The sequence below is a fragment of the Rhinatrema bivittatum genome, chromosome 3, assembly GCF_901001135.1.
Source record: "Rhinatrema bivittatum chromosome 3, aRhiBiv1.1, whole genome shotgun sequence".
Taxonomy (NCBI): domain Eukaryota; kingdom Metazoa; phylum Chordata; class Amphibia; order Gymnophiona; family Rhinatrematidae; genus Rhinatrema; species Rhinatrema bivittatum.
This window is the reverse complement of record NC_042617.1, coordinates 538290557-538316142: the sequence shown is the minus strand read 5'-3', so window position 1 is coordinate 538316142 and position 25586 is coordinate 538290557. Positions and strand designations below refer to the sequence as shown.

Genomic DNA, 25586 nt, shown 5'->3' with positions numbered 1-25586 from the left:
GCTGCTCCTTTCAGTTTTTTCCTTACAATTTTTCTCATTTTATCAAAGTTTCCCGTTTGAAAGTTTAACACAAGAGCCTTGGATTTGCACACTGTTCCTCTTCCAGTCATTAAATCAAATTTGATCATATTATGATCACTATTGCCAAGCGGCCGCACCACCGTTACCTCTCTCACCAAGTCCTGTGCTCCACTGAGAATTAGATCTAAAATTGCTCCCTCTCTCGTCCGGTTCCTGAACCAATTGCTCCATAAAGCTATCATTTATTCCATCCAGAAACGTTATCTCTCTAGCGTGTCCCGATGATACATTTACCCAGTCAATATTGGGGTAATTGAATTCTCCCATTATTACTGCACTACCAATTTAGTTATCTTCCCTAATTTCTCTTAGCATTTCACTGTCCGTCTCACCATCTTGACCAGGTGGACGGTAGTATACCGCTATCACTATAGTCTTCCCCAACACACAAGGGATTTCTACCCATAAAGATTAAATTTTGTATTTAGTCTCATGCAGGATGTTTATCCTGTTGGACTCTATGCCATCCCGGTCATAAAGGTAGATGTTGAAAAGGGAGGATTATAGGGAGGAGCCTTGGGGCACTCCTTCGGTGAGGGCAAAGTGTGTGAATTCTGAGTTGCCAAGTTTAACAGAGAAATGTCTGTTAGCCAGGTAAGATTTGAACCAGAGTAGGGCTATGCCAGAGATACCAATGTCAGCCAAGCGGGAAATGAGGAGGTTGTGGTTAATCGTATCAGAGGCTGCAGAGATGTCAAGGATGGCAATGAGAAAGCTATGACCGTGGTCAAGGCCATTGAGGAGGGCATCGGTGAGGGATAATAGAAGGGTTTCTGTGCTCATGTTCTTACGGAAGCCAAATTGTGCGGAGTGAAGACTGTTGTTGTCTTCAAGATAGTCTATAAGCTGGGTGTTCACCACCTTTTCCATGATTTTGGCGATGAGGGGGAGATTTGAGATGGGACGGTAGTTGGCCAGGTCTTTAGGGTCAAGAGATGGTTTTTTGATCAGGGGTTTGACGACTGCGTGTTTTAGGGAATTGGGAGCTGAGCCAGCGGATAGGGAGCTGTTAATGTCTGCTAGGGGTTTGGCAATGATGTTGGAGATGGATAGGGTTTTGGTGGGGATGGTATCGGATGGGTGGGATGCGGGCTTGATATTTTTGAGAATGGATTCAATTTCCTTGGAGGAGGAGAGGTCGATGGTGTGGAGTGAGTTGTTGGGGGAGGTGTGGTGGTTGCTGGGCATGGGAGTGGTTGTGGGAGAGGGAGAGAACCTGAGGAGTATGTTATTTTGTTATGGAAGAATTGAGCGAGTTCTTCACATTTTGTGCTGGCTTCTTTGTCTGCGAAGAGAGGGGCGGGGGCTTTGGTGAGGGCGGTGACATTATGAGAAGAGGGCTTTGGGGTTATAAATATATTGATGTATTTTGGCAGCGTAGTAATCACTTTTGGTTTTTTTGAATGGCAAGGCGGTATGTGTTTAAGAATGATTTGTAGGTGGTGGAGTGTTGTTGGGTTGGGTCTTTACGCCAGGCTCTCTTTAAGTCTAAGGCTGTTTTTCATATGGTGCAGTTCTGTGGTGTACCATGGCTTGTTGTGTGGGGGTGTAGTGTGTTGCTTTCGGGTGATGAGAGGGCATAAGTTGTTGGCTATGTCGAGGGTGAGGTTATCCCAGGAGCTGAGTGCAGCTTCGGGTGAGGAGCAGTCTAGTTTGCTTAGGGATTCGGAGAGTGCGGTGATAATTTCTTCAGACGAACAGGGTTTATGGAAGGAGAAGGATTTGTTTTGGGGAGGATTACAAGTGGTAGTAGCGCTTATGGTAAGGTGAGTGTCAATAAGTGAGTGGTCAGACCAAGGGACGGGTGCAGGAGGCGGGAGATGGTGTGCGGATGCAAGAGTTGATGAAAATGAGGTCTAGGGTGTGCCCCGCTTTATGTGTGGAGGTGGATATGATTTGGGTGAAGCCTAGGGCCTGTAGTGCGGCAAGGAATGTTTCACATGATGGTGAAAGGAGTATGGAATCTATGTGAATATTGAAGTCTCCTAGTAGTATGGCAGGTTCATCGTAGTTGATGTTGTTGGATATGAATTCAATGAAGGGGGAGAGATTGTGTTCCAAAATGCCTGGGGGGGAGTAGACTAGGCAGATTTGGAGATCTATGGATCTAAATAGGCCAATTTTGAGTTTGGGTGGGGGGCTGATGTTCAAGGGCCTGAGTTTGAGGGTTTTTTTGGCGGCTAGGAGGATGCCGCCTCCTCTTTTTTTCGGTCTGGGAATGGAGAAGATGTCATAGGAATGTGTGGGGAGTTGGTTTAAGGTAACAGTGTCAGAATCCTTGAGCCAGGTTTCCGTGGCTGTGCAAATTTCTGGTTTGCAGTCTAGAATGAGGTTGTCAAGGTTGTGGGTTTTTTTTTTTAGAGAGGGAGTGAGCATTAAAGAGATTGAGGGATAATGTGGTGAGGCCAAGGAATTGAGTTAATAGGGAGATAAGGATGGGGAGTAGGGATTTGCGCTGGGCTTGCGGGTTCGCATGATGGAGAGAAGGTGTTCTGATCAAGGGGTGATGTATACGGGGGATTGGAAATGAGGGAGAGATGGAGCATAAGGGGGGGGGGCATGGCAGTTTAAGTGGAGGCTGAGGAGGGTATTAAGGGGAGTGTGGGGATTAGTGGGGAGGGGAGCGAGGGGGAAGTTGGCAAAGGCGTAACTAACAGAATCAGCACAGTGCAATATATAGCAGTAACAGTTTCAGCACGGTGCAGGATATAGCAGTAATAGATGGGTAACGGAGTAATAGGTCGCTAGCTGGTTTCACAACGGAGCAGTAGTAGACAGTCACAAAAGGTTATCAATGATTCAGTAAAAGCCGGAACAATTACAGAAAGGTCGGGTGCAACGGACTGAGGGTACTCCGGTCAATCTGTAGTTCACTAGTGTCCGGTGGGGGCACACTAAGGGGCGCACCAAGGGGCAAGCTCCTTGGTCTCGCTCCTTAGGGGCGTGACACCTATGTGAGAAGGAGAGATTTAAAAGCAGAATCCTTTAGCTTGTCTGATGTGTTCCAGCTGGGGGAGGGGTTAGCAGTCTCGTGGTGGAGGGGAGGAGTGGGCCCGATTGGAGGGCTGAGCGCAGGGGAACTCAATCCAAGTCCTGAGCCCTGGCTTGGAGAGCAGTGGAAGCAAGTAGAAAGTGTAGGTACCTGTGTGAGAAGGAGAGATTTAAAAGCAGAATCCTTTTAGCTTGTCTGACGTGTTCCAGCTGGGGAAGGGGTTAGCAGCCTCATGGTGGAGGGGGGGAGGAGTGGGCCCGATTGGAGGGCTAAGCGCAGGGGAACTCAATCCAAGCCCTGAGCCCTGGCTTGGAGAGCAGTGGAAGCAAGCAGAAAGTAGGTACCTGTGGGAGAAGGAGAGATTTAAAGTTGTAGGATCAGATGAAATCCTTGTAGAGGTTTCGAAGTCCATGGCCAGGAATTATCTTCAGGTATTGGAGACCATGATGATGACATTGGATTTAGTCCCTTCTGCGAGAGCTTCCCTTGCAAAAGGCATTATTGTTGAGATTGTCCCATCAGCCTCAGACTTGTCCCATGAAACTTCCATTGCCAAGGCCAAGCCAGTAAGAGTTTGGCTTGGTGGCTGGTGTCAAAGAACTTGGAACTGGGAGTGGACCTTGACTCTCTCATGGATTTCAGTAATGACCAATGCCACTCTCCTCAGTTGAGGAGCATACTGTCAACTTTGGGTGGCTCAAGGATCTTGGGAAGAAGCCATGTAATCCATCAATCGCTTGGAAATGAGAGCTATAAGGAAAGCTCTTTTGCAGTTTTCTTCTCTACGGTGGTGACAGATGGTCAGTATTTTGTCTGACAATACAGCGGTAACATGGGTAAATTGTTAAGGGGGAATCAAAAATCAGCAGGTGGCCCAATAAGCTGGTCAATTGATGATTTGGGTGAAAAGACATGTAAAGATGCTCTCCGCCTGCCTTGACCTCAGCCCGCCTACTAACTTTGTTTATTGATATCCATCCTGGAAAGCCTTGCCAGCTTCCAGAACCTGTGGACTTAACCCAAAGGGGATGTGGCTGGTCAGGCAGAAGATATTGTCTTGTGGCCCCAAGGGGGATGTGGCTGGTCAGGCAGAAGATATTGTCTTGTGGCATATCAGCTGCCGCCTGTTAAGGCCAAATATAAATTGAACAGCAGCCCAAGGGCTCACTAACCTCACCTCATGATAGTTTGAGGGCTCATTCTACTAGAGCACAGATGGCATCTTGGGCCTAGCTCTGTTTGATGTCCGTCGGTGGATATTTGCAAGGCAGCAATTTGGTTGTCACTGTATTCCTTTTTCAAAGCATTACTGTTTTGGTGTTCGGGCCAGGGAAGAAGTAGTCTCTGGCTTGGGGATGCTGAGAACAGGGTTGGCAGTTTCACTCATATAAGGGATAGCTTGGGGTACATCCCATGTAACTCGACTGATCTGGCTGGATGATGAAAAAATTTACCTTTGCCTGATAATTTCCTTTCCTTGAGTCCAGATAGATCAGTCCAGAACCCTCCAAGACTGCCAAAGTATATTCTGATGTATCTATATGGTTGTCATGTTTTCAGTGGCTTGCACTGGGAAAATGTTATGGTTAATGTCAAGACTGATGGAGCCATGTTTTTCTTTACTCAGGTGAGTGAACTGTTATAATTCCTCCCATGAAATTCCTGTCTTTTGTATATGAGTAAGTGAGTGTGTGTGCACATCTTTTCTTGGTTGTTCCCTGGAAGCCTTTGGTTCTGTGGCAAGGGAGTTTTTCTTTCAAGAGAATATATGTCACCCCTTGGAAATTAGAGCTATGCTGAATACTCCAAAGCCTTTCAGAAATCAGGTGGCCAAAAACATTGTCCTAGTTCCAAAAGACAAACACATTTTCATGTTCTATTTGAACAAACAAAGAGGAAAAACTTCAATTTCCTACAGTAGATGCATTTGTCTGCTCAGTTACTAGTCAAACCACCATTCCAGTGGAAGGTCGCTGCCCTTAAGGGTTGCCTTTGATGCGGTCAGCATGGCCCTACAGATAGCGAATTGTAAGATTGCTGAGATACATTTGGCACAGCATACGTAGGATGGCTTCTTAGAAGGTAAATCTTATTTGGAACCTGGAGCAAGATACTTGGCTTGTTTTGATTTGGTGTGTCCTTTGGCTTCGGAGGTATCCGCTGTTGTGGCTGCAAGGAGACTCCTTTGGCTCAGAGTCTAACCTAACAAAGTTCCCTTTTAAAGAGTGACTTTTTTTCGGGAAGATCTTGAAAAGATGGCAAAGTCTTGGAGAATTTAAGATGCTGAGACTCCCAGAAGATAGGTCCTTCCAGTCTCATAGTTTTGAGACTTAAGGTATTACAAGAGTTTGACTTGTCAAACGTCTGGTTCCTTTTCCAGATTCTAATCCTTTTGATCCAAAAGAGGACGTAAGGAAGGATCCTCTTGGACTTCGCAATAGGTCCTTGGGAGCTCTGACTTTCCTTTCATAGATGGGTATCTCCCTATCTTGGTTTTTCGCAGAGAGTAGTGCATGTTGGACGTTGTTCACAATGGTTATGCCCTGGAATTCTCCTGGCCCATTTCAGACGCTTTTCTGGTTTCCTCTTGCCATTCCAGCAGCAAGGGAAACAGTAAAAGCAACTCTGGGAAGGCTGCTCTGCCTGAAGGTGGTGGTTCCAATTCCAAAGGGACAGGAACATTTGGGTTGGTATTCCATTTATTCTGTAGTTCCAAAGAAAGATGTTACCTTTCATCCCATATTGGATTTGAAGTGGATAAACCAGTTCTTGAGAGTGGCTCATTTTAGAATAGAAACTTTGAAATTGGTGATTCTGGCAGTACAAAAAGGGGAGTTCTTAACCATTTTAGACCTAATGGTGGCTTATTTGCACATTCTAATACAGTCAGATCATCGGCGCTTTCTTTGGTTTGGGGTCCTGGGTCAGTATTTCCAATTTTAAACCCTGACATTTGGGTTAGCAATAGCATTGAGGACCTTTTCAAAGGTTATGGTAGTGGTTGCGGTGGCTCTGCACAAGGAGTGAATCTTGGTTCATCCTTACCTGGGTAATTGGTTGAGCAGAGCAAAATCTCACTGAGAGTCTGAGCCACCCAAAGGATGATGCATTTTTTTTGCAGGAGTTGGGCTAGATAGTCAATTTCTCTAAGATCAATCTGCAGCAGTTTCAGATTCTGGTTTATTTGGGAGCTCATTTCAATATGAAGATAAGCCATGTTAACAGAAGAAAGGATACAGAAAATGGGTCACCAGGTAAGAGCAATCTTGGCTGTAAAGAGTCTCATGGTGTGGTCCTATTTTCAACTTCTGGGCTCCATGGTGATGACCAGGAACTTGGAAGGTAGCATGGACCTGAAGAGTCTGGAATGGGTGGCCTGACAATGAATGCCATTCTGAAGGGCTGGGGTGCACACTGTTTGGGCCACTCAGCCCATGGTTAATGGAATCCAGAGGAGGCTCAATGGTCTATCAATTGGTTGGAGGCTAGAGCAATTTGGCTGGCTCTACTGGATTTTGCTCCATTCCTGAATATCCCATGTAAGTTAGCCAGATAAGTCTTATTGGCTAACTTATATACCTGCTTAACTTTCAATATCTATCCCATTAAACCTCTGCTTCAATCATCCGTTGCTTTTTGAGATTTCAATTTTGGTTTTGTCCTTTTGGAAGAAGCTCATTTTGAGCCTTTTAAAGGACTTTCACTAAAGCTGGTGACCTTGAAAGTTGTTTTTCTGGTTGCTATTTGCTCTGCCCATAGTTTCAGACTTGCAGGGATCCTTTATTATAGATCACCAAAGATACGATCCAGATACTTACAGACCCTTCCTTCTTGCCGAAAGTGGTTTTGGCCTTTCATGTGAATCAGTCTGTGTGCTTGCCCAATTTTGGTGATCTGACTAGTGCAGTAGAATATGGGTTGCTTCATGCCTTAGATGTGTGGAGGATTCTTTTGTGCTATCTTAGTCACTAACGCTTTCAGGAAATCTGATTATCTTTTTGTCTTATGGTCTTGAGTGTGGAAAGGTAAGGCAGCTTTTAAAGCTACTATGGCTTGCTGGATTAAGGTGGCATATGTAGATTTTGGGTTTTTTACTCCCTGAGAACATGAGAGCTTATTCTACAAGAGCTCAGGCTATTTCTCGGGCTGAAATGCTATTGGTATCTTCATCAGATCTTGATCCTCTCTACATTCTTTTGCTAAGCATTATAACTTAGATGCGGCCTTCGAGGATAAGGCTTCCTTTGCTTCTGAGGTGTTGTGAGCTGGTTTTGCAGCTCTGCCAGAGTATGAAGTAGCTTAGGTACATCCCATTTGTCTGGACTAGTCTGACTGGATGAAAAGCAAGATGAAATTAGTTCTTACCTGTTAATTTCCTTTCCTTTAGTCCAGTCAGATCATCCAAAACCCTCCATGTTCAGCCAAACTGTTGCATCTTTGTAACTTGAGTTTCTTTCTCATGGTGGAGGAGAGTGCTAAAACATTGTTGAACCTCTAAGCTGGTAAGTGTTCTCTCTTTCTTTGTGGGTGTATAAATTCCTTTGTCTCAGCTTCCTTGTTCTTCTACAGGCCTGTCAGTTAAAAAATAAAAGTCTCTAATAGTGTAATTAATTTCAATTTAGCTTGTCCACAGTTAGCTTATTACAGATAATACTGGCAAGCTGATGTAAGCATGGATGCCTATATGGAATGACATCAGTGAACTTGTTGGTCTGTCTCCATCTACTGGTTGGTGGTGATAACTCACTTATCTGGACTGGTCTGACTGGAACAAAAGAAAGTAAATTATTAGGTAAGAACTAATTTTACCTTAGACTAAACACTAATGCAGTAAAATGTATTCTTAATGGCAGAGAACATGTGAATAAACATGTGTCAAAGCCCAGTGACCACTTATCAAGTACTGATTATGTCTGTGATTATTTTGCTTGAGACCTTAATTCTAGCCTTTGGCAGAATTTAGTTCTTTGTGCTATCAGAATTGTGTGGACAAAAGAGCAGATCTTTGTAATATTCACAGGAGTGCTTCTGCCTTAGCCAGTATTGCACACAATCACATTTCTGTTTGTAAAGATGATCAAAACTGACACATCAAGAAAATAACCAGAAAAAAGGGATGGCAGTAAAATAATCTTTTACAGCCCCATGTTGTACACTTCTACTTCCTCAGAGGTCATGTGTGGAAAGATTAGGCTGAAAATTGTTCTTGGTCTTTTCTTGACTTCCAGGGCTGTTCCGGTAGCTTTACTACTATGATGGGATATCTATATCACATGAAGAAATGTGGAAAAGAGGAGGCTGAGCTAGAAGCAATGGCCCTGAAGTGTCATCACTGTGGCAAGCCATACCAGTCACGAGCAGGGCTTGTTTATCACCTCCGGACCAAACATGAGACTGTAAGTACAAATAGCTTGAACACAGAGGACTGCTCTATTATATAGGAAGAACTATCTAATACGTTTGTCTCTCCCTAAACCTTTTCCAGGATTACTCAGATATGTTTTCCAAAAGCAGTTTCAAATGGATAATATTGACTCTTCCTCTAAAGTTGAATACTGTGTCCCTCAAGGAGAGTAGAAGAGAGTGCTATAGCATATGCTATTGTGGGAGAGGGGTGGAGGTGTCTTTAGGTAATGAGAAAACAGAGCAGAAGTATTCAAATTACCCCTGTCGACAGATAAGTAAGTTATTACAAACAAAAAGCATACTTTGAATTGTCTGTGTAGCTAGAAGTCTAAAATAAGCTGGGAGAATTAGAATGCATAGCACTGAATAAGAAGGTAGATATAATTGGCATCGCAGAGTCCTGGAGGAAGGAAGATAACCAGTGGAACACTGTGTGATACCAGGGTACAAATTATGCTGCAATGATAGGATGGATGAAATTGGTGGAGAGGTGGTGCTACATGTTAAGAGGGTATAGAATCAAACAGCATAAAAGTACTGGAAACAAAATGCACTGTAGAAGGGAGCAGATGGTACAAGAACCAACAAGGAGGGGAGCTTTTTTTTTTTTTTTTTTTTTTTTAAACCTAGTCTTTAGTGGAACACATGGTTTTGTGAAAGAGGTAATGGTGTTTGGGTCACTTGGCAAAAAAGATCATAATATGATCAAATTTGACTTGATAACTGGAGGAAGGACACTAAGGAAATCTACTGTGATAGCATTTAACTTTCAAAAGGGAAATCATGAGAAAATGAGAAAAATGGTTAAGAAAAACTGAAAGGAGCAGCTGCAAAGGTCAAGAGTTTACAACAGGCTTGAATGTTTAAAAATTCCATCTTGGATGCCCAGATCAGATATACTCCACATATTAAAAAGGTGGGAAGGTAGGCCAATCCAACTGCTGGCATGGTTAAAAGGTGAGGTGAGGAAGACTATATATAAAATGAGGAAAATAGAAGAAAACTGAAAGGTGCAGCTGCAAAGGTTGTGTTCAACAGGCTTGGACATTGTTTAAAAATACAATCCTAGAGGCGCAGTCCATATGTATTCCACACATTAAGAAAGGTGGAAAGAAGGCAAAACGATTACCATCATGGTTAAAAGGTGAGGTGAAAGAGGCTATTTTAGCCAAAAAAACATCATTCAAAAATTGGAAGAAGGATCCATCTGAAGAAAATAAGATAAAACATAAGCATTGTCAAGTTAAGTGTAAAACATTGATAAGACAGGCGAAGGGAGAATTTGAAATGAAGTTGGCCATAGAGGCAAAAACGCTTAATAAAAACTTTTTAAAATATATCCAAAGCAAGAAACCTGTGAGGGAGTCAGTTGGACCATTAGATGACCGAGGGGTTAAAGGGGCTCTTAGGGAAGATAAAGAAAGCCATTGCAGAAAGACTAAATGAATTCTTTGCCTCCGTGTTTAAGAACATAAGAAAATGCCATACTGGGTCAGACCAAGGGTCCATCAAGCCCAGCATCCTGTTTCCAACAGTGGCCAATCCAGGCCATAAGAACCTGGCAAGTACCCAAAAACTAAGTCTATTCCATGTTACCATTGCTAATGGCAGTGGCTATTCTCTAAGTGAACTTAATAGCAGGTAATGGACTTCTCTTCCAAGAACTTATCCAATCCTTTTTTAAACACAGCTATACTAACTGCTCTAACCACATCCTCTGGCAACAAATTCCAGAGTTTAATTGTGCATTGAGTAAAAAAAAACTTTCTCCGATTATCCGAAAGAGTAAATAACCGAATCACATCTTCCTGTTCTAGACCTCTCATAATTTTAAACATCTCTATCATATCCCCCCTCAGCCGTCTCTTCTCCAAGCTGAAAAGTCCTAACCTCTTTAGTCTTTCATCATAGGGGAGCTGTTCCATTCCCCTTATCATTTTGGTAGCCCTTCTCTGTACCATCTCCATCGCAATTATATCTTTTTTGAGATGCGGCGAAAAGAATTGTATACAGTATTCAAGGTGCGGTCTCACCATGGAGCGATACAGAGGCATTATGACATTTTCCGTCTTATTCACCATTCCCTTTCTAATAATTCCCAACATTCTGTTTGCTTTTTTGACTGCCGCAGCACACTGAACCGACGATTTCAATGTGTTATCCACTATGACGCCTAGATCTTTCTTGGGTTGTAGCACCTAATATGGAACCCAACATTGTGTAATTATAGCATGGGTTATTTTTCCCTATATGCATCACCTTGCACTTATCCACATTAAATTTCATCTGCCATTTGGATGCCCAATTTTCCAGTCTCACAAGGTCTTCCTGCAATTTATCACAATCTGCTTATGATTTAACTACTCTGAACAATTTTGTGTCATCTGCAAATTTGATTATCTCACTCGTCGTATTTCTTTCAAGATCATTTATAAATATATTGAAAAGTAAGGGTCCCAATACAGATCCCTGAGGCCCTCCACTGTCTACTCCCTTCCACTGAGAAAATTGTCCATTTAATCCTACTCTCTGTATCCTGTCTTTTAGCCAGTTTGCAATCCACGAAAGGACATCGCCACCTATCCCATGACTTTTTACTTTTCTTAGAAGCCTCTCATGAGGAACTTTGTCAAACGCCTTCTGAAAATCCAAGTATACTACATCTACCGGTTCACCTTATCCACATGTTTATTAACGCTTTCAAAAAAGTGAAGCAGATTTGTGAGGCAAGTCTTGCCCTGGGTAAAGCCATGCTGACTTTGTTCCATTAAACCATATCTTTCTATATGTTCTGTGATTTTGATGTGTAGAACACTTTCCACTATTTTTCCTGGCACTGAAGTCAGGCTAACTGGTCGTTTGGTTTCACCATCACAACGGTTTACAAAGTTTCTGATGTTTAACAGAGTGTTCAAAAATTCATACGCTTGATGACATAGTTATCTTACTACACCATTTGGCCTTTATGAATTCACTGTAATGCATTTTGGAATGAAAAATGCCCCTAGTTACATGTTTCAGTACTTGGTAAATTGACTGCTAGATGGACTCTAGGAACATGTTTAGGGCATATCTCGATGACATTGCTGTGTACACTTAAACATGGTATGAGCATCTGACCCATTTAACTGATGTATTACACCAGATCCAAGAACACTGCCTGACCATTAATCCTAGCAAATGTCAGGTGGGAATGGCAGAAGTTCAGTACTTAGGACACAGAGTGGAAAGTTGACAGTTAAGGCCTGAACCAGCTAAAGTAGAAGCAATCCAAAACTAACCCACGCCCCAAACTAAAAAGCAAGCACCAGCCTTCCTTGGAACAGCAGGGTACTACAGAAAGTTTGTGCCCCAGTACAGCACAATAGCCAAACCCCTGACTGAATTGACCAAAATGATACTACTACGAACCATTTCCTGGTCACCAGAGTATGATGCAGCCTTCCAAGCATTAAAGACTGCATTAGCTACTCCAGTACTGGCTGCACCGGGCTATGATCAAAGATTTGTAGTACAGACTGGCGCCTCGACTTTATGGCTTTGGAGCTGTGCTTGGTCAAGTGGACAGTAAAGGAGAGGAACACCCCACTGTGTATCTGAGCCGCAAGTTCCTGGACAGAGAAATGGCTTATGCCACTATTGAGAGAGAATGCCTGGCCTTAGTGTGGGTCCTTAAAAAAACAAACAAAAAAACAAAAAACATAACTGCAACCATATCTGCATGGATATAGAAACATAGAAATGATAGCAGAAAAAGACCACTCGGCCCATCTAGTCTGCCCAGCAAGCTCCCACACTTATTTTCCTGTACTTATCTGTTTCATCAGCCACCACCAAGTTCAGGGCCCTTGTTGGTAACTGTTTGATTAAAATTTCCTGCCATCCCCTCTCGATGCAGAGAGTAATGTTGGAGTTGCATCAAAGGTGAGCATAAGGCTTAATGGTTAAGGGTAGTAACCGCTGCATCAAGCAAGTTACCCCAATGCTTGTTTACCCAGACTGCACAGATCAATTCTTTATTGGATGTTGTCTGAATGTAAATCCTGTTTTCCTCATTTCCCCCTGCTGAAGCAGAGAGCAACGCTGTATATGCATTCAAAGTGATGTATCAGGCTTAATTGGTTTAGGGTAGTAACCACCGTAATAAGCAAGCTACCCCCACACTGCTTTGTTTATCCAGATTGTGAAGTTCAGTCCTTGTTGGTTGTTGTCTGAATGCAAATCCTCTTTTCCACGTTTCCCCCTGCTGTAGAAGCTAAACTGTCATCACTGACCACAATTCATTGGTCTGCTTTAAAAGAATCTCAGGAAATAATGGAAAGCTACTTTGTTGGAGTTTTTCCCTACAGATGTACAACTTTACCATACAGCACTAGAAGGGCAGGGAACATGGCGATGCAGATGGGACTCTCCAGGAAGGATAAGCCAGGACTCCCTTGAATTTGGACTACTGAGACTCGACCAGCGGTCCAAATAGGCCACAGTCCGGGGTCTCTTTTAAAGGGGGAGGCGTGGCAAAACAGGGGTTTTGTGTGCTTTATAGTTTGTTCTGCCCTGTGCCACATTTTTCCTCAGAGAGCTCATTTCCTGTGTGCTGGCCTGCAGGTGGTGTTTGACCTCTGCTCTGGCGTTCAAGCAGAGGCTTTGGATGCTGTCTTGACTGAAGGTGGCTTGATCAACATTCACATACCAGAAGCCCTGAGTGCATGTAACACTGAAACACCCTGCACTGCCATGGGCCAGAAAGCTCACTCTTAATGCTGTGTACACTGATTGGCCCTGGAGACAGAGAACTCACCCTGAGGGTTCTGGAATTCTCCAGTATCGGCTGGGAGTGCAGGTGAAGCAGATTTCTGCGCTGAGGCCCTGTTCAGCTCCTACGGACATACTTTTCCTTAATTTCCCAGGACTAACTAGGTAATGAAACATGTTCAGTTAACTTTTGCAGTATAATCCCTGTTTTACCTGTTTCTGTTTGCTTTAAAATCTTTGTTTAAACTTTTTATTGAATTTCCAGCAACGTACACAAATCAGAACAAATATACAGAATCTGGACCCCTGGTTGACACTTCCCAGTGGCCCATGTGTACAATGAAATAACATTCCTCCATTTCCTCCAAATTTCAACCCCCCCCCTTCAAAAAAAAATCCCCTCCCCTAGTATCCAACAACAGCCAAGTTTCCTCAAACATCGCATCCACCTACTACACTAATGTAATACATTATTCAGTGTGTCTGGGCATGCATAATCATTTAAAACTAAGCTCCTTGCTTTATGCGATAAAGTCTGCAGGTAAAAGTTACATATATTTAGAAAACTTTTTTCTTTTTCCTTTTCAAATCTGTTTGCTCCACATATTTTTCACAAATGCACATCTCATGTATTTGATTTTTTTTATTGTGTCAACACTGGGGCATCTTCTCCTAACCAATATTATAATATTACCTTTTTTTTGCTAACGCCAGAACTTTATGAATCCAAAATTTCCAGCGTGTAGCCAGATGGACTCAGGACCAATGGGTTATGTGTTCCCCTGCTAGCGGATGGAGATGGATTCAGGTTTCAAAGCTTACGTCACCTTAAGATATATTCTTGCAGCGACCTCAGCCATTCAGTATCTCTCCATCTCCTAGCAGATGTGGATGTGCTATCCCCACACCAACATTGTTGTTTAGCGGGATTGCAGTACTTGTTTGAAGAAGAAAAATTTACCTTCAAATTGGAGAAACATCGAGCCATACCAGACCATGTTACTGTTTTTCCATAGAAATGAATTGCCGGCCCTGGTTTCCCAGACCCTGAAGACTCTGGGAGTTCCTCTCATGGTGTTTAGCGGGATTGCTAAAGTTGAGAAGAACATGAGGCAGGAGACTGATGAGAGACTAGTTCTCAGTGTTATAAAGAAATCACATGTTCCCTGTACGTACCCTGATCAGTCCAGACTCCTAGGTTTTGCCTCCCCTCCAGCAGATGGAGATAGAGAAGTTTTAACGGACTCCATCCTATACCCCTGAGGTGCCACCTAGAGTCTGTCAGTATTTTACTGTCTTCAGCAGATAGTGGAGGTGCAAAACCTTTACTTTGGGTCCAGTGTTAGGTTTTTAGTATTCGTTTAGTATTTAGTTTTTAGTATTCGTTCCTTAGGGAGTCTTAAAAAAAAAAAAAAAGAGAGAAGATATCTCTTTAAGCGTCCCAGGTGGTTGCTAGGTCCTGGTGGGACCATCCCCCCTGGTAACAAAGGGTTGGGAACCCTGTAACTGCTTGTGGCTGAGGGTAATACCGGGGAGCTCGGTTCATTCACCCTATGAAGATCTGCACACAGGGCAAAACAACGCTGAGGTGATTTATTTAATTTCTGAGCCAGCCTAGCAGTCTCTTTCGGCCCTCCTTCTTTCCGACGCCGTTTTCGCCGTCCTTTTCAGTTCCTACGAGCTCCCAGGGGTTTGTCTTGGTCGCGCTGGTTCTTTTTTTCGGACCACGATCCTAATTTAGCTCAGGGATCATGCCACATGGTGCGGCCTACGGGCCGGAGTTTGTACCGGTTGCTTGTCGGGGGGGGGGTATGGGACTACCCTGGGACGGCAGAATTGCTGTGGTAGCCTCAGGACCCTTCTCAGTGCAGGTACTGAAGCCATACTGTGAACGTTCAGGGAGCAGAAGAAGGCTGCCCTTCGCATTGAGACGAGTCGCATTAGACCCACATGGGGACAACCCCACCTTTCTCGGACAGCTCCCACTCCCCTGGATCTAGAAAACTGCAACTTAGAAAATCCGCTTGGACGTTTTCGACACCTGCAATATGAGACACCACTAGTTGCTCCAAGTTTTGCTCCAGCCGAAGGACCAGCTCCTGAGCCTTCTAGACCACAGTTCAACTCTTGGTTCCTCCCTGCTGATTGATGTAGGTTACAGCTGTCACATTGTCTGACAATACCCTCACCAATCGATCTCGAATCAACAGCAGAAATGCAAGTAACGTTAACCGCACTGCCCTGGTCTCCAACCAATTGATAGACCAAGAAGCTTTCTTGATGGACCACCTGCCCTGCGCCGACCGCTGCTGACAAACTACTCCCCATCCAGACGGACTGGTATCAGTAGTAATAATCACCCAATCCGGGACCTCCAGATCGACAACCCAAACCAAATTGGATTTCAGCAGCCACCAAGACAGACTGACCCAGTCCGAACCCTCGAGTTGTAAAGGAAGATGAAACTGTTCCAAAAGAGGATCCCACTGCTCCAACAGAGTTCTCTGCAGTGGTCTCATGTGTGCAAAGGCCCATGGCACCAACTCCAGCATCAAAGCCATGGAAACCTGAAGCTTGCAAGTAATCCCAAACTCCAAACGCTGGATTTGACTCTGCAATTTGCAAACACGCTCCTCCATAAGAAATACTTTGCCTATCCGCATGTCGAATCGAGCTCCCAAATATTCGAGGGTCTGAGTTGGAACCAGGTGGCTCTTCACTAAATTCACACCCAGCCCAGCGATTCCAACACTTCTATCACCTTGTGAACCAAATGGCGACAAACAACCTCTGACTTCGCCCTGATGAGCCAATCATCCAGGTAAGGGTGTACCAGAATTCACTCTTGGTATGATGCTGCCCTGGGGGAGGGGAACTCTCCACCACCTCTTTCGCTGTGTCCTGCTGCCCCTGGGGGAGGGTGACTTTTTTAATTTATTTATTTAATTTTATATACCGGCAACCGTTTGCACATCGTGCCGGTTTACAGATAACTTGCAACAAGGATATATAGGCAGAGCCTTTACAAGGAACAGTGTATAACATAAGCTCAAAAATAGAGCAAATAACTAGATAACTTGTGGAAGGAGGGGGTGGGGTGATCGAGACAGAGGAGGGAGCAGAGGAGGGTGAAAACTGGTACATAAGGAAAAAATATGTACAGGGGTCGAGTGATTATTGACATATACATAGGTTATATACAAAATTGTATAAGCGCGTAGTAACTCAGTACTTGAGGTGAGAAAGTGTGTACGGTTGCTTTAAGTGACAGATATTATGTGCTGGAGGTTAGGTGTGGGGTTTGTATTTCCTTAGAGGGTGTGGGTGTAGGTCCTGTGGAGGGGGTGTTAGTACGAGAGGGTGGTAGGGTTAGGGTGTTAGTAGGTGATGATGATGATTGGGGGTATGCTTGGAGGAAAAGCCAGGTTTTGAGTTTCTTTTTGAAGGTGGGTGTGGAGGTTTCAGAGCATAAGTCAAGAGGCATGGAGTTCCAAAGGGAAGGGCCTGCGAGGGAAAGGGCCCTATTGGTGGTGGAGATGAGTTTAGTGGATTTTATGGAAGGAGGAATGAGAGTTCCATGGAGAGAGGAGCAGGTGGGTCTTGTGGAGGTACGAGGGAGGAAGGGTGGGTTTAGCCAGTTGTAGTGTTCGTTGATTATGCTCTTGTGGATGAGGGTAAGGGTCTTGTATAAAATTCGTGATTGGATAGGAAGCCAGTGGAGATTAAAGAGGGTGGGAGTAATGTGGTCTTTCTTTTTGGCATTGGTGAGGATGCGTGCAGTAGCGTTTTGAAGGAGTTGTAGAGGTTTGATGTAGGTAGTAGGGAGTCCCAGTAGGAGTGCGTTACAATAATCAATTTTTGAAAAGATTATGGATTGGAGTACAGTACGGAAATCAGAGAAGTAGAGGAGGGGTTTGAGTTTTTTGAGGGTTTGTAGTTTGAAGTAGCTGCTAAGGATAGATTTGATATATGGTTTGAAAGTTATTTAGTTGTCAAGTATAACACCTAGGTTTCTTGTGTCAGAGAGAAAGTTAGAGGGTTGGAGGGTGGGGGGGGGGGGGGTGTGGGTGCATGTCTGGAGGAGATGAGGAGGAGTTCAGTTTTTTGCGGGTTAAGGGCTAGGTGCATGTCAGTGAGAAGTTGGTTTATGGAAGCGAGAATGGTGTTCCATTTTTGGAGAGCAGTGAGAACAGAATTTGTGAAAGGAATGAGGATTTGCACATCATCTGCGTAGATGAAGTGTGTAATCCCAAAGTTGGAGAGGAGGTTTGTAAGGGGGAGCATGTAAATGTTAAACAAGGTGGAAGAGAGGGAGGATCCTTGGGGGACGCCACAGTCGAGATTAATAGGGGGGGACGTGAAATTGTCGGTGAGGATTGTGTAGGTATGGTTTTGGAGGAAGGATTTTATCCAGGAGAGGGCAGTACCTGAGATTCCTATGCTGATGAGAGTGTTGATGAGGATGTTGTGATCTACAGTGTCGAAAGCGGCGGAAATATCTAGCATGGCGATGAGATAGGAGTTGCCAGCATCCATACCTTTGATGATGGTGTCTGTGAGGGAGAGGAGTAGGGATTCGGTACTGAGGTGCTTTCGGAAACCATATTGAGTGGGTGGGAGTATGTTGGATTGTTCTAGGTAGTCGGAGAGGCGGGAGTTTACTAGTTTCTCAATGATTTTGGAGAGGAAAGGGAGGTTGGAGATGGGACGGAGATTTGAAAGGTTGGAGGGGTCAAGGGAGGGTTTTTTTAAGATGGGTTTGACCACGGCTTGTTTCAGGGAGATAGGTACTAGGCCGTGTTCCAGGGAGCAGTTAACGATTTTGGAGAGTGAAGTGGCTATGGTTTTGGGGATAGCGAGGAGTAGTTTGTAGGGATAGTTTCTGAGGGGTGGGAGGAGGGTCTCATCTTTTTTAAAATGTTTTCTATTTCTAGAGATGAGGAAGGTTCAAAAGAAGAGAGGATAGTGGGTGTATGTGGGGTGGGGGGGGTGATGCAACTAGTGATGGGGGAATTTTTGGTATTCGGGGTAGGCAGCACAGATCTCTTCCTCAGAGGAGGAATGGGGGAAGGACTCGGATGAGTCTTCTTCCTTGTTCTCCTCCGATTTTGTTTTGTTGCTACATAAAGCCTTCAAAGCACGAAAAGCAGCAAAGAGCCAGGGTACTAAGGTGTACCCCGTGAGGTCCCGCCATTGCTGGGGTCTGGGACAGGAGCTTCATCACTCCACAAGCGTACCAAGTCACACCATTACCTTGGTGAATGTGCGGGGAGCCGTAGCCAACCCGAAAGGTCGAGTTGAAACTGGAAATGCTGTCCCAGCACCATAAACTGCAAATACCTCTGATGATCTGCCCTCAGCTTCCGTTTGGCCTCACGCACTTGTCGTTCCAAGCAGCGGGTCCGGAAGGGCTATCGAGTGGCTGGAGGGCTTCTCTTGAGACCAGCATTGCGTTGCTGGGTCTCATTGGTGCGTGTAGGTCCAGTGGAGGGCTGAGCCTGCCTCGTTCCTGTTCCAGATATTCCTTGCCTTGTCTTCAGTCCAGCCTTGCTTCTACTCTGCAGGGTCGACATACATTCTCAAGGGACGTCGGCTTAAGGGCACACTCTACATGTTCTCAGGCGGCCTTGTGGGCAGAGGCTTAGTTGGTTTCACCTCAGGAAATTTGTAGAGCAGTGACTTGGAAGTCACTGCATACCTTTGCAAGGCACTATCGTCTGGTTGTGGGGGATCTGGAGTCTTGGTTGTTTGGTGAAAGTGTCTTGCGAGCAGGACTCTCCAAGTCCCACCCTAAGTAAGGAACTTTGGTACATCCCAGGAGTCTGGACTGATCCAGGTATGTACAGGGAAAGGAAAATTGGTTCTTACCTGCTAATTTTCATTCCTGTAGTACCTCGGACTAGTCCAGAACCTGCCTGATCTGTGGAGATGGAGAGTCGTCCGTTCAGCTGCAGTTTCTTGATGAGGATTACAATTTTTGTCATGGTATAGAATACAGACTTGTTAAATTTAGAAAACTTTTTTTTACAGGTTTTTTTGTGCTTGAGTACAGGTCAATACTGAGGAACTGCAGGGATTATGTAGGGATTATGTAGCAGTGTCAGTAAAACTTTCTCTGTCTCCATTTGCTGGCAGGGATGCATAAACCCAGGAGTCTGGACTGATCTGTGGTACTGCAGGAACGAAAATTAGCAGGTAAGAACCAATTTTCCTTTCAAATCCCACTGTCACTCCTTGTGAGCTTGGGCAAGTCACTTTAACCTCCGTTGTCTCAGGTACAAAATTAGATTGTTAGCCCTGTGGGGATAGGGAAATACCTAGAGTTACCTGTTTGATGTACACTTTGAAGTATAGAAAAGCCTAATATAAAAATCTAAATAAGTAAATAAACGGGCTAAAAGTTAGAAAACAGAGAGTGGTGCTAAATGGTCAGTTTCCTGAATGGAAGAAAGTGAATAGTGGAGTGCCCCAGGGTCTGTACTAGGACCGCTGCTTTTTAATATATTCATAAATGATCTAGAGATGGTAACAAGAAATGAGGTGATCAAGTTTGCTAATGATACAAAATTATTGAAAGTTGTTAAATCACAAGAGGATTATTAGAAATTGCAAGAGGACCTTGCAAGACTGGGAGACTGGGCATCCAAATGGCAGATGACATTTAATGTAGACAAGTGCAAAGTGATGCATGTAGGGAAGAGCAACCCAAGTTAGAGCTACACAATGCAACGTTCCACATTGGGAGTCATTACTCAGAAAAAGGATCTAGACATCATCATGGATAATATGTTGAAATCCTATGCTCGGGGTGCAGCTGTGGCCAAAAAAGCAAATAAAATGCTAGGAATTATTAGGACAGGAATGAAGAATAAAACAATATCATATGCCTCTGTACTGCTCCATGGTGTGACTGCACCTTGAGTATTGTATGCATTTCTGGTCACCATCAAAAAATATATAGCAGAGGAGAAGAAAGGCTGAAGAGGTTAGGGCTCTTAATTTTGGAGAAGAGATAGCTGAGGGGAGATATGATAGAGGTCTATAAAATAATGAGTGGAGTGGAATGGGTAAATGCAAGGTTTACTCTTTCAAAAAGTACAAAGACTAGGGTGCATTCAATGAAGTTACTAGGTGATACATTGAAGACAAATAGTAGAAAATATTTTTTTTACTCAACTCATAATTAAACTCTGGAATTTGTTGCTGGAGGATGCAGTGAAAGCTGTTGGTGTAGCTGGGTTTTAAAAAAAGATTTGGGCAAGTTCCTAGAAGAAAAGTCCATAAGCCATTGTTAAGGTGGACTTGGAGAAAATCCACTGCCTACCCCTGGGGGATAAGCAGCATAGACTCTATCAACCTTTTGGAATCTTGCCAAGTACTTGTAACCTGGATTGGCCACCATTGGAAACAGGATACTGGGCTTGTTGTACCTTTGGTCTGATCCAGTATAGCAAATCTTATGTACTTATGAGGGAGGATAATGGTGCTCAGTTGTAATTTGGGAAAGGGTTTTCGTTTGCCCAGAACAGATACAATTCATATCCCTTCATTTGTATAGGAGATGTGATACACTAAGCATTTTGTCTTATCACTTCTGATTTAATATGTTTGGTTACTCCCTGGAAATTGAGTGGAATGCTGACATACTTGCTTAACATTCTGTAGTGCTAGAACTATGAAACTATGAAAAATACAGACCATTCCCTTTTGCATAATTTCTTTCTTAGCATTTTATTCTATATTATCATAGACAAGCCCCTTTCCTGTTTGTGCCAAACACCCTTTAATTCAGTTATATACCTTCTATTTTGTTGAGATTACTGCTGTTTTTCCCCTTTATACTGCTGCTTCCTGAATTGTGTGTAGCCTGTAGCCTTTATGCCCCTATTGCATGGCCTTCTCCCTCGCTAGTGCTTTCCCACCTGCTTGCTTCTCTAACACTGATTTAGTTTACTGTCCCTTCTTTCCAGATGACTTCTTGCCATGGTGACAGGCAGCAGAAACAAAAGGAAAACTCCTATGAAAGAGTGCAGAGGCGGTCAGCAAAGATTGCTTCTTATTACCTGCACGAGATTGCATCGGAGGAGCTGGTAAAAGAATGGCCCAAGCGCAAGATGCTGCGGGATTTGGTCCCAGATGATAGGAAGGTGCATGGTATTCCTTTCATTTATATTGCAGAGTAAAAAGAAGGAGAACAGATTTCCATAACATATAAAATAACAAGACCTGCAACTACGCCTTAAAATAATTAAAGGATTAACCAGATCTACAAAAGGCGAGAGACTAAGAACAGCAAGAGCAGATGGGAGAGGAAGGTTAGATGGGGTGAAGACAAGGTATAGAAAGAAGCAATAAAAACTAATTAGAAAGCATTCAAAGAGAAGAAAGAAATTAGTTACAGACTTTTAACTAGGTTTGAAAGAGCTGAGGACTTGTGCTGTTTTTGGTGCCAGTGATTATCTTTCTGGTTATTCCTTAGCTGAAGTACCGCCGGCCAGGGCTTCCCACCTTTAGTAAGGAGGTGCTACAGAAATGGAATGTGGAGATAAAGAAGTTCCATATAATCCACTGTCCAAATGAGGTAAATGTAATTTAGTGACCAACATAAACATACTGAAATCTTCTGAGATCAATATCCCAATTCATTTTTGAGAGAGACTGAAACTAGGAAATGCATCAAAATTTACAACTGCATTCTGATTGGTTGGTTTGCACTCACAAATGGACCAATGGATGGTATAAAAATCCATTCCATCTTGTCCTGCTGCTACACCAGTCCAGCCATGACAAGGGGGTTATTTTCCCCCTACCAGCAAATGGAGACACTGTTTTCCTCTCTAACATTACAGACACTACTTAGGAGGTGGTGCTAACAACAGGAATCCAGTATCTTCTGCTTTCAGCAGAGATGGTAAGATTGAACTGGTGCAGCAGCTCTTTAGTGGATTTGAGGTCAGATTCCTGGGTCAAGCCACTGTTCTCAGCCAAAAGTGCGAGCCCAGATCTGCTCTCAGACCGTTGGCCAGGGAGCATAATTTAAAAAAAAACCGAAAGAAAACCACAAGGAAAAATGAGGAGTGCAGGGAGGTTAGTCCACTGTTTTCTCACAGGACAAGCAGGATGTTAGTCCTCACAAATGGGTGACATCGAGGATGGAGCCCACCACGGAAAACTTCTGTCAAAGTTTAAACAGAACTTTGACTGGCCCCCTACTGGGCATGCCCAGCAAGGCACTGACCCTGCAGCCAGCAGGGGTCTCCCTTCAGTCTTCTTTTTTCCGCGCAGCAGTTGCCACGCGGTGAAAGGAGCTCTCTTACCACGTTCCTGACAGGAATTCGGTATTTTTCTTTCCGAAGAAAATTTGCCCCTCAGGGGTCTCCCTTCGACAAATTTTTGTCACCTCCGCGGAAACCGGTAAGTTTCTTGCCTTTTTTCTTCGACTACCGTCGAATTTGGCCCTTGAGGCCTGTTGGCAATTACCGAGCCCGCGACTAAATTTGGCCTTAAGCCATGGCGACGGGGTTCCGTCGATGCCCGGATTGTACCCGGACTATGTCAATCACAGACCCCCATAGGGTTTGTGTTTTGTGTTTGGGTAGTGAGCATGATGTCCTGACTTGCACCAAATGTGCCCTAATGACACCTAAGGGTCGCAAGGCCAGGATGGAGAAGATGGGGCTCCTCTTCCATGCACCCACCCCAACGCCATCGATAGCATCGACGTCATCGGAACCGGCACCGTCGAAGTTGCACCACCATCGTCAACCCTCCGGTGACCGTCCACCATCGATGACTTCTCGGCCGTCGACTCCTGTCCCCTCCCCGGATGGGCGAGGAGACCGGAAGGACAAGCATCGCCATCGACGGCACAAGTCTCGGCCTGTCGAGGATCCACAGTCATCGACCTCTGAACAAGCCGAGCCACCGACTAAGAGGCCTCGATCAGACTTGGCACCGTCCACGTCTCGTTCGCAGGCATCGAGGAAACCCTCACCCTCTAGGGGTGTGGGAGCCGTGATCCCACCGGTTACGGTGGTCCCTCCGGCTCTGCCTCAGCCTCCCTCTCCCGTCGAGCCGGGTATTGTTACCCCTGGTCTCCGGGCAGAACTGGACCGGCTGGTCCAGGAGGCCATCGAGAAAGCGATGCAAAGATTCCAACCTCCATTGGCACCGTCTCCGGCACCGATTCCGGCACCGCCACCGGCATCGACCCCGGCACCGACTCCGCCACCGAGGAAGGAACCGACCACCGAACCTTTGGTGGAAGCGCTGGCACCGCTACTACAACGTATGGAGGCACTTGTACATGCCCTTCCATCGATGATTCCAGTAGTACCGACAGCGCCATCGTCTCCGACTGGATTTTCATCGGCGGGAGAAACACCGTTCCTGATTCCCCCTTCCGGGGTGGTCCCATCGGTGCCTTCTCGAATATCTCCACCGATTTATCCTTTGGCTCCATCGGTTCCAAGACCGGCACCGACTCCATCGGCAGCACCGAAACCCTCGATGCCGTTCCCAGTACCGATTGTACCGCCGGTTCCTCCAAGGTTTCCTTCGATGCCTTTGGATCCTCAACCAGGTCCATCGGGGCTTCAACCCCCAAGTGATCCCTATGATACCTGGGGTGATGATACATCTTCTGACACAGATTTACCATCACCGCCTTCTCCTACAGAGAGTAGAAAAAGATCTCCTCCAGAGGATCTCTCCTTTATTAATTTTGTAAAGGAGATGTCCGAATTGTACCTTTTCAGCTGCAATCTGAGACCGATGACAGACACCAGATGATGGAACTGCTTCAATTTTTGGATGCTCCAAAAATCATCGCTTCCATCCCCATTCACCAGGTGTTTCTCGATCTCTTAAAGAAAAACTGGGAATCTCCTTCATCTGTATCACCAGTTAACAAGAAGGCTGACTCCACATACCTCGTCCAGTCAGCACCAGGCTTTCAAAAGCCTCAACTGGATCATCGCTCTGTTGTGGTTGAGTCCGCACAAAGAAAGGCCAAGCGTCTAAAGCCACACTCCTCCGCTCCACCGGTCAAAGACAATAAATTCCTGGACAGTGTGGGACGGAAAGTGTACCATGGAGCTATGCTGATTTCTCGCAAAGCCTCATATCAACTCTACATGACGCAATATAACAGAGCCATCCTAAAACAGATGCAAGATTTTGCTGACACATTACCTGACCAATACCAGCCACAGCTTCAGGCCCTTCTTAACAAAGGGTTTGAAGCGGGAGGAAGCACGAGATCAGAACGGCTTATGACATCTTCGATGCCTCCACAAAGGTTTCAGCTACTGCCATCTCGGCCAGACGTTGGGCTTGGTTAAAGTCATCCAACCTTCGCCCAGAGGTCCAGGATCGTTTAGCGGATTTACCCTGCTTAGGGGACAATTTGTTTGGAGAACAAATTCAGCAAATAGTAGCTGAATTGAAAGATCACCACGAGACGTTGAAACAACTTTCTTCTGTTCCGTCTGAGGTTTCCTCCAAACAACCACTTAAGAAGGACTCTAAGAAGTCGTTCTTTCGGCCACGCCGTTACTACCCTCCATCGGCCAGGCCTCGTCCAGCTCGATTCTCTACTAGGCCTCAGCCGCGTCAGCCTAGGAAACAAAGGCCTACTGTAGCCCCTCCTCCTGGGCCTGCGGCTGGCCTTTGACTCCCTGGTAGGGAACACATGCCAAACCCCTCTTCCAGACATTCCTGTAGGAGGTCGACTGTACCATTTTCTACAACCTTGGTTGCAGATCACCTCAGATCAGTGGGTGCTAACAATTATCGCACAGGGTTACCACCTCAACGTCATAACTCTTCCGGCAGACTCCCCGCCTCTTCAAGCGTGGAGTCTATCCACCCATTTGGCTCAATTACAACAGGAAGTATCTCTTCTTCTGCAATCAAATGCTATAGAACCCGTTCCTCCCTCTCAACGAGGCAAGGGATTCTATTCCAGATACTTCCTAATACCAAAGAAATCAGGGGGACTACGTCCCATTTTGGACCTTCGAGCCCTCAACAAATACCTTCAAAAAGAGAAGTTCAAAATGGTAACCCTAGGCACGCTGCTCCCTCTGCTACAAAGAGGGGATTGGCTGTGCTCTCTCGACCTCAAGGACGCTTATACCCACATTGCGATCACACATTCCCATCGCAAATATCTGCGGTTTCTAGTAGGCCACGACCATTATCAATACCGTGTCCTACCTTTCGGTCTGGCTTCTGCCCCACGAGTCTTTACAAAATGTCTCGTAGTGGTAGCAGCATTCCTAAGGAAGGAAGGTGTCCACGTCTACCCCTACCTGGACGATTGGCTAATCAGGGCCTCCACCCAACAGATAGC

General features: G+C 44.9%; 1 protein-coding gene across 8 annotated transcripts in view; it reads left to right on the top strand.

The window, feature by feature from the left end:
- Window positions 1-25586, top strand: part of ZNF512 (zinc finger protein 512) — a 149523-nt gene that overhangs the window by 81902 nt on the left and 42035 nt on the right. For all 8 annotated transcript variants that reach the window (XR_003855733.1, XM_029596371.1, XM_029596370.1 and 5 more), the window contains 3 exons: window positions 8302-8469; window positions 21202-21378; window positions 21711-21812. Coding sequence is in view for 7 of the 8 variants with exons in the window: in XM_029596371.1 (XP_029452231.1) it covers window positions 8302-8469; window positions 21202-21378; window positions 21711-21812 (447 nt within the window). In the remaining variant the exon portion in view is untranslated. The remainder of the gene's footprint in view (window positions 1-8301; window positions 8470-21201; window positions 21379-21710; window positions 21813-25586) is intronic.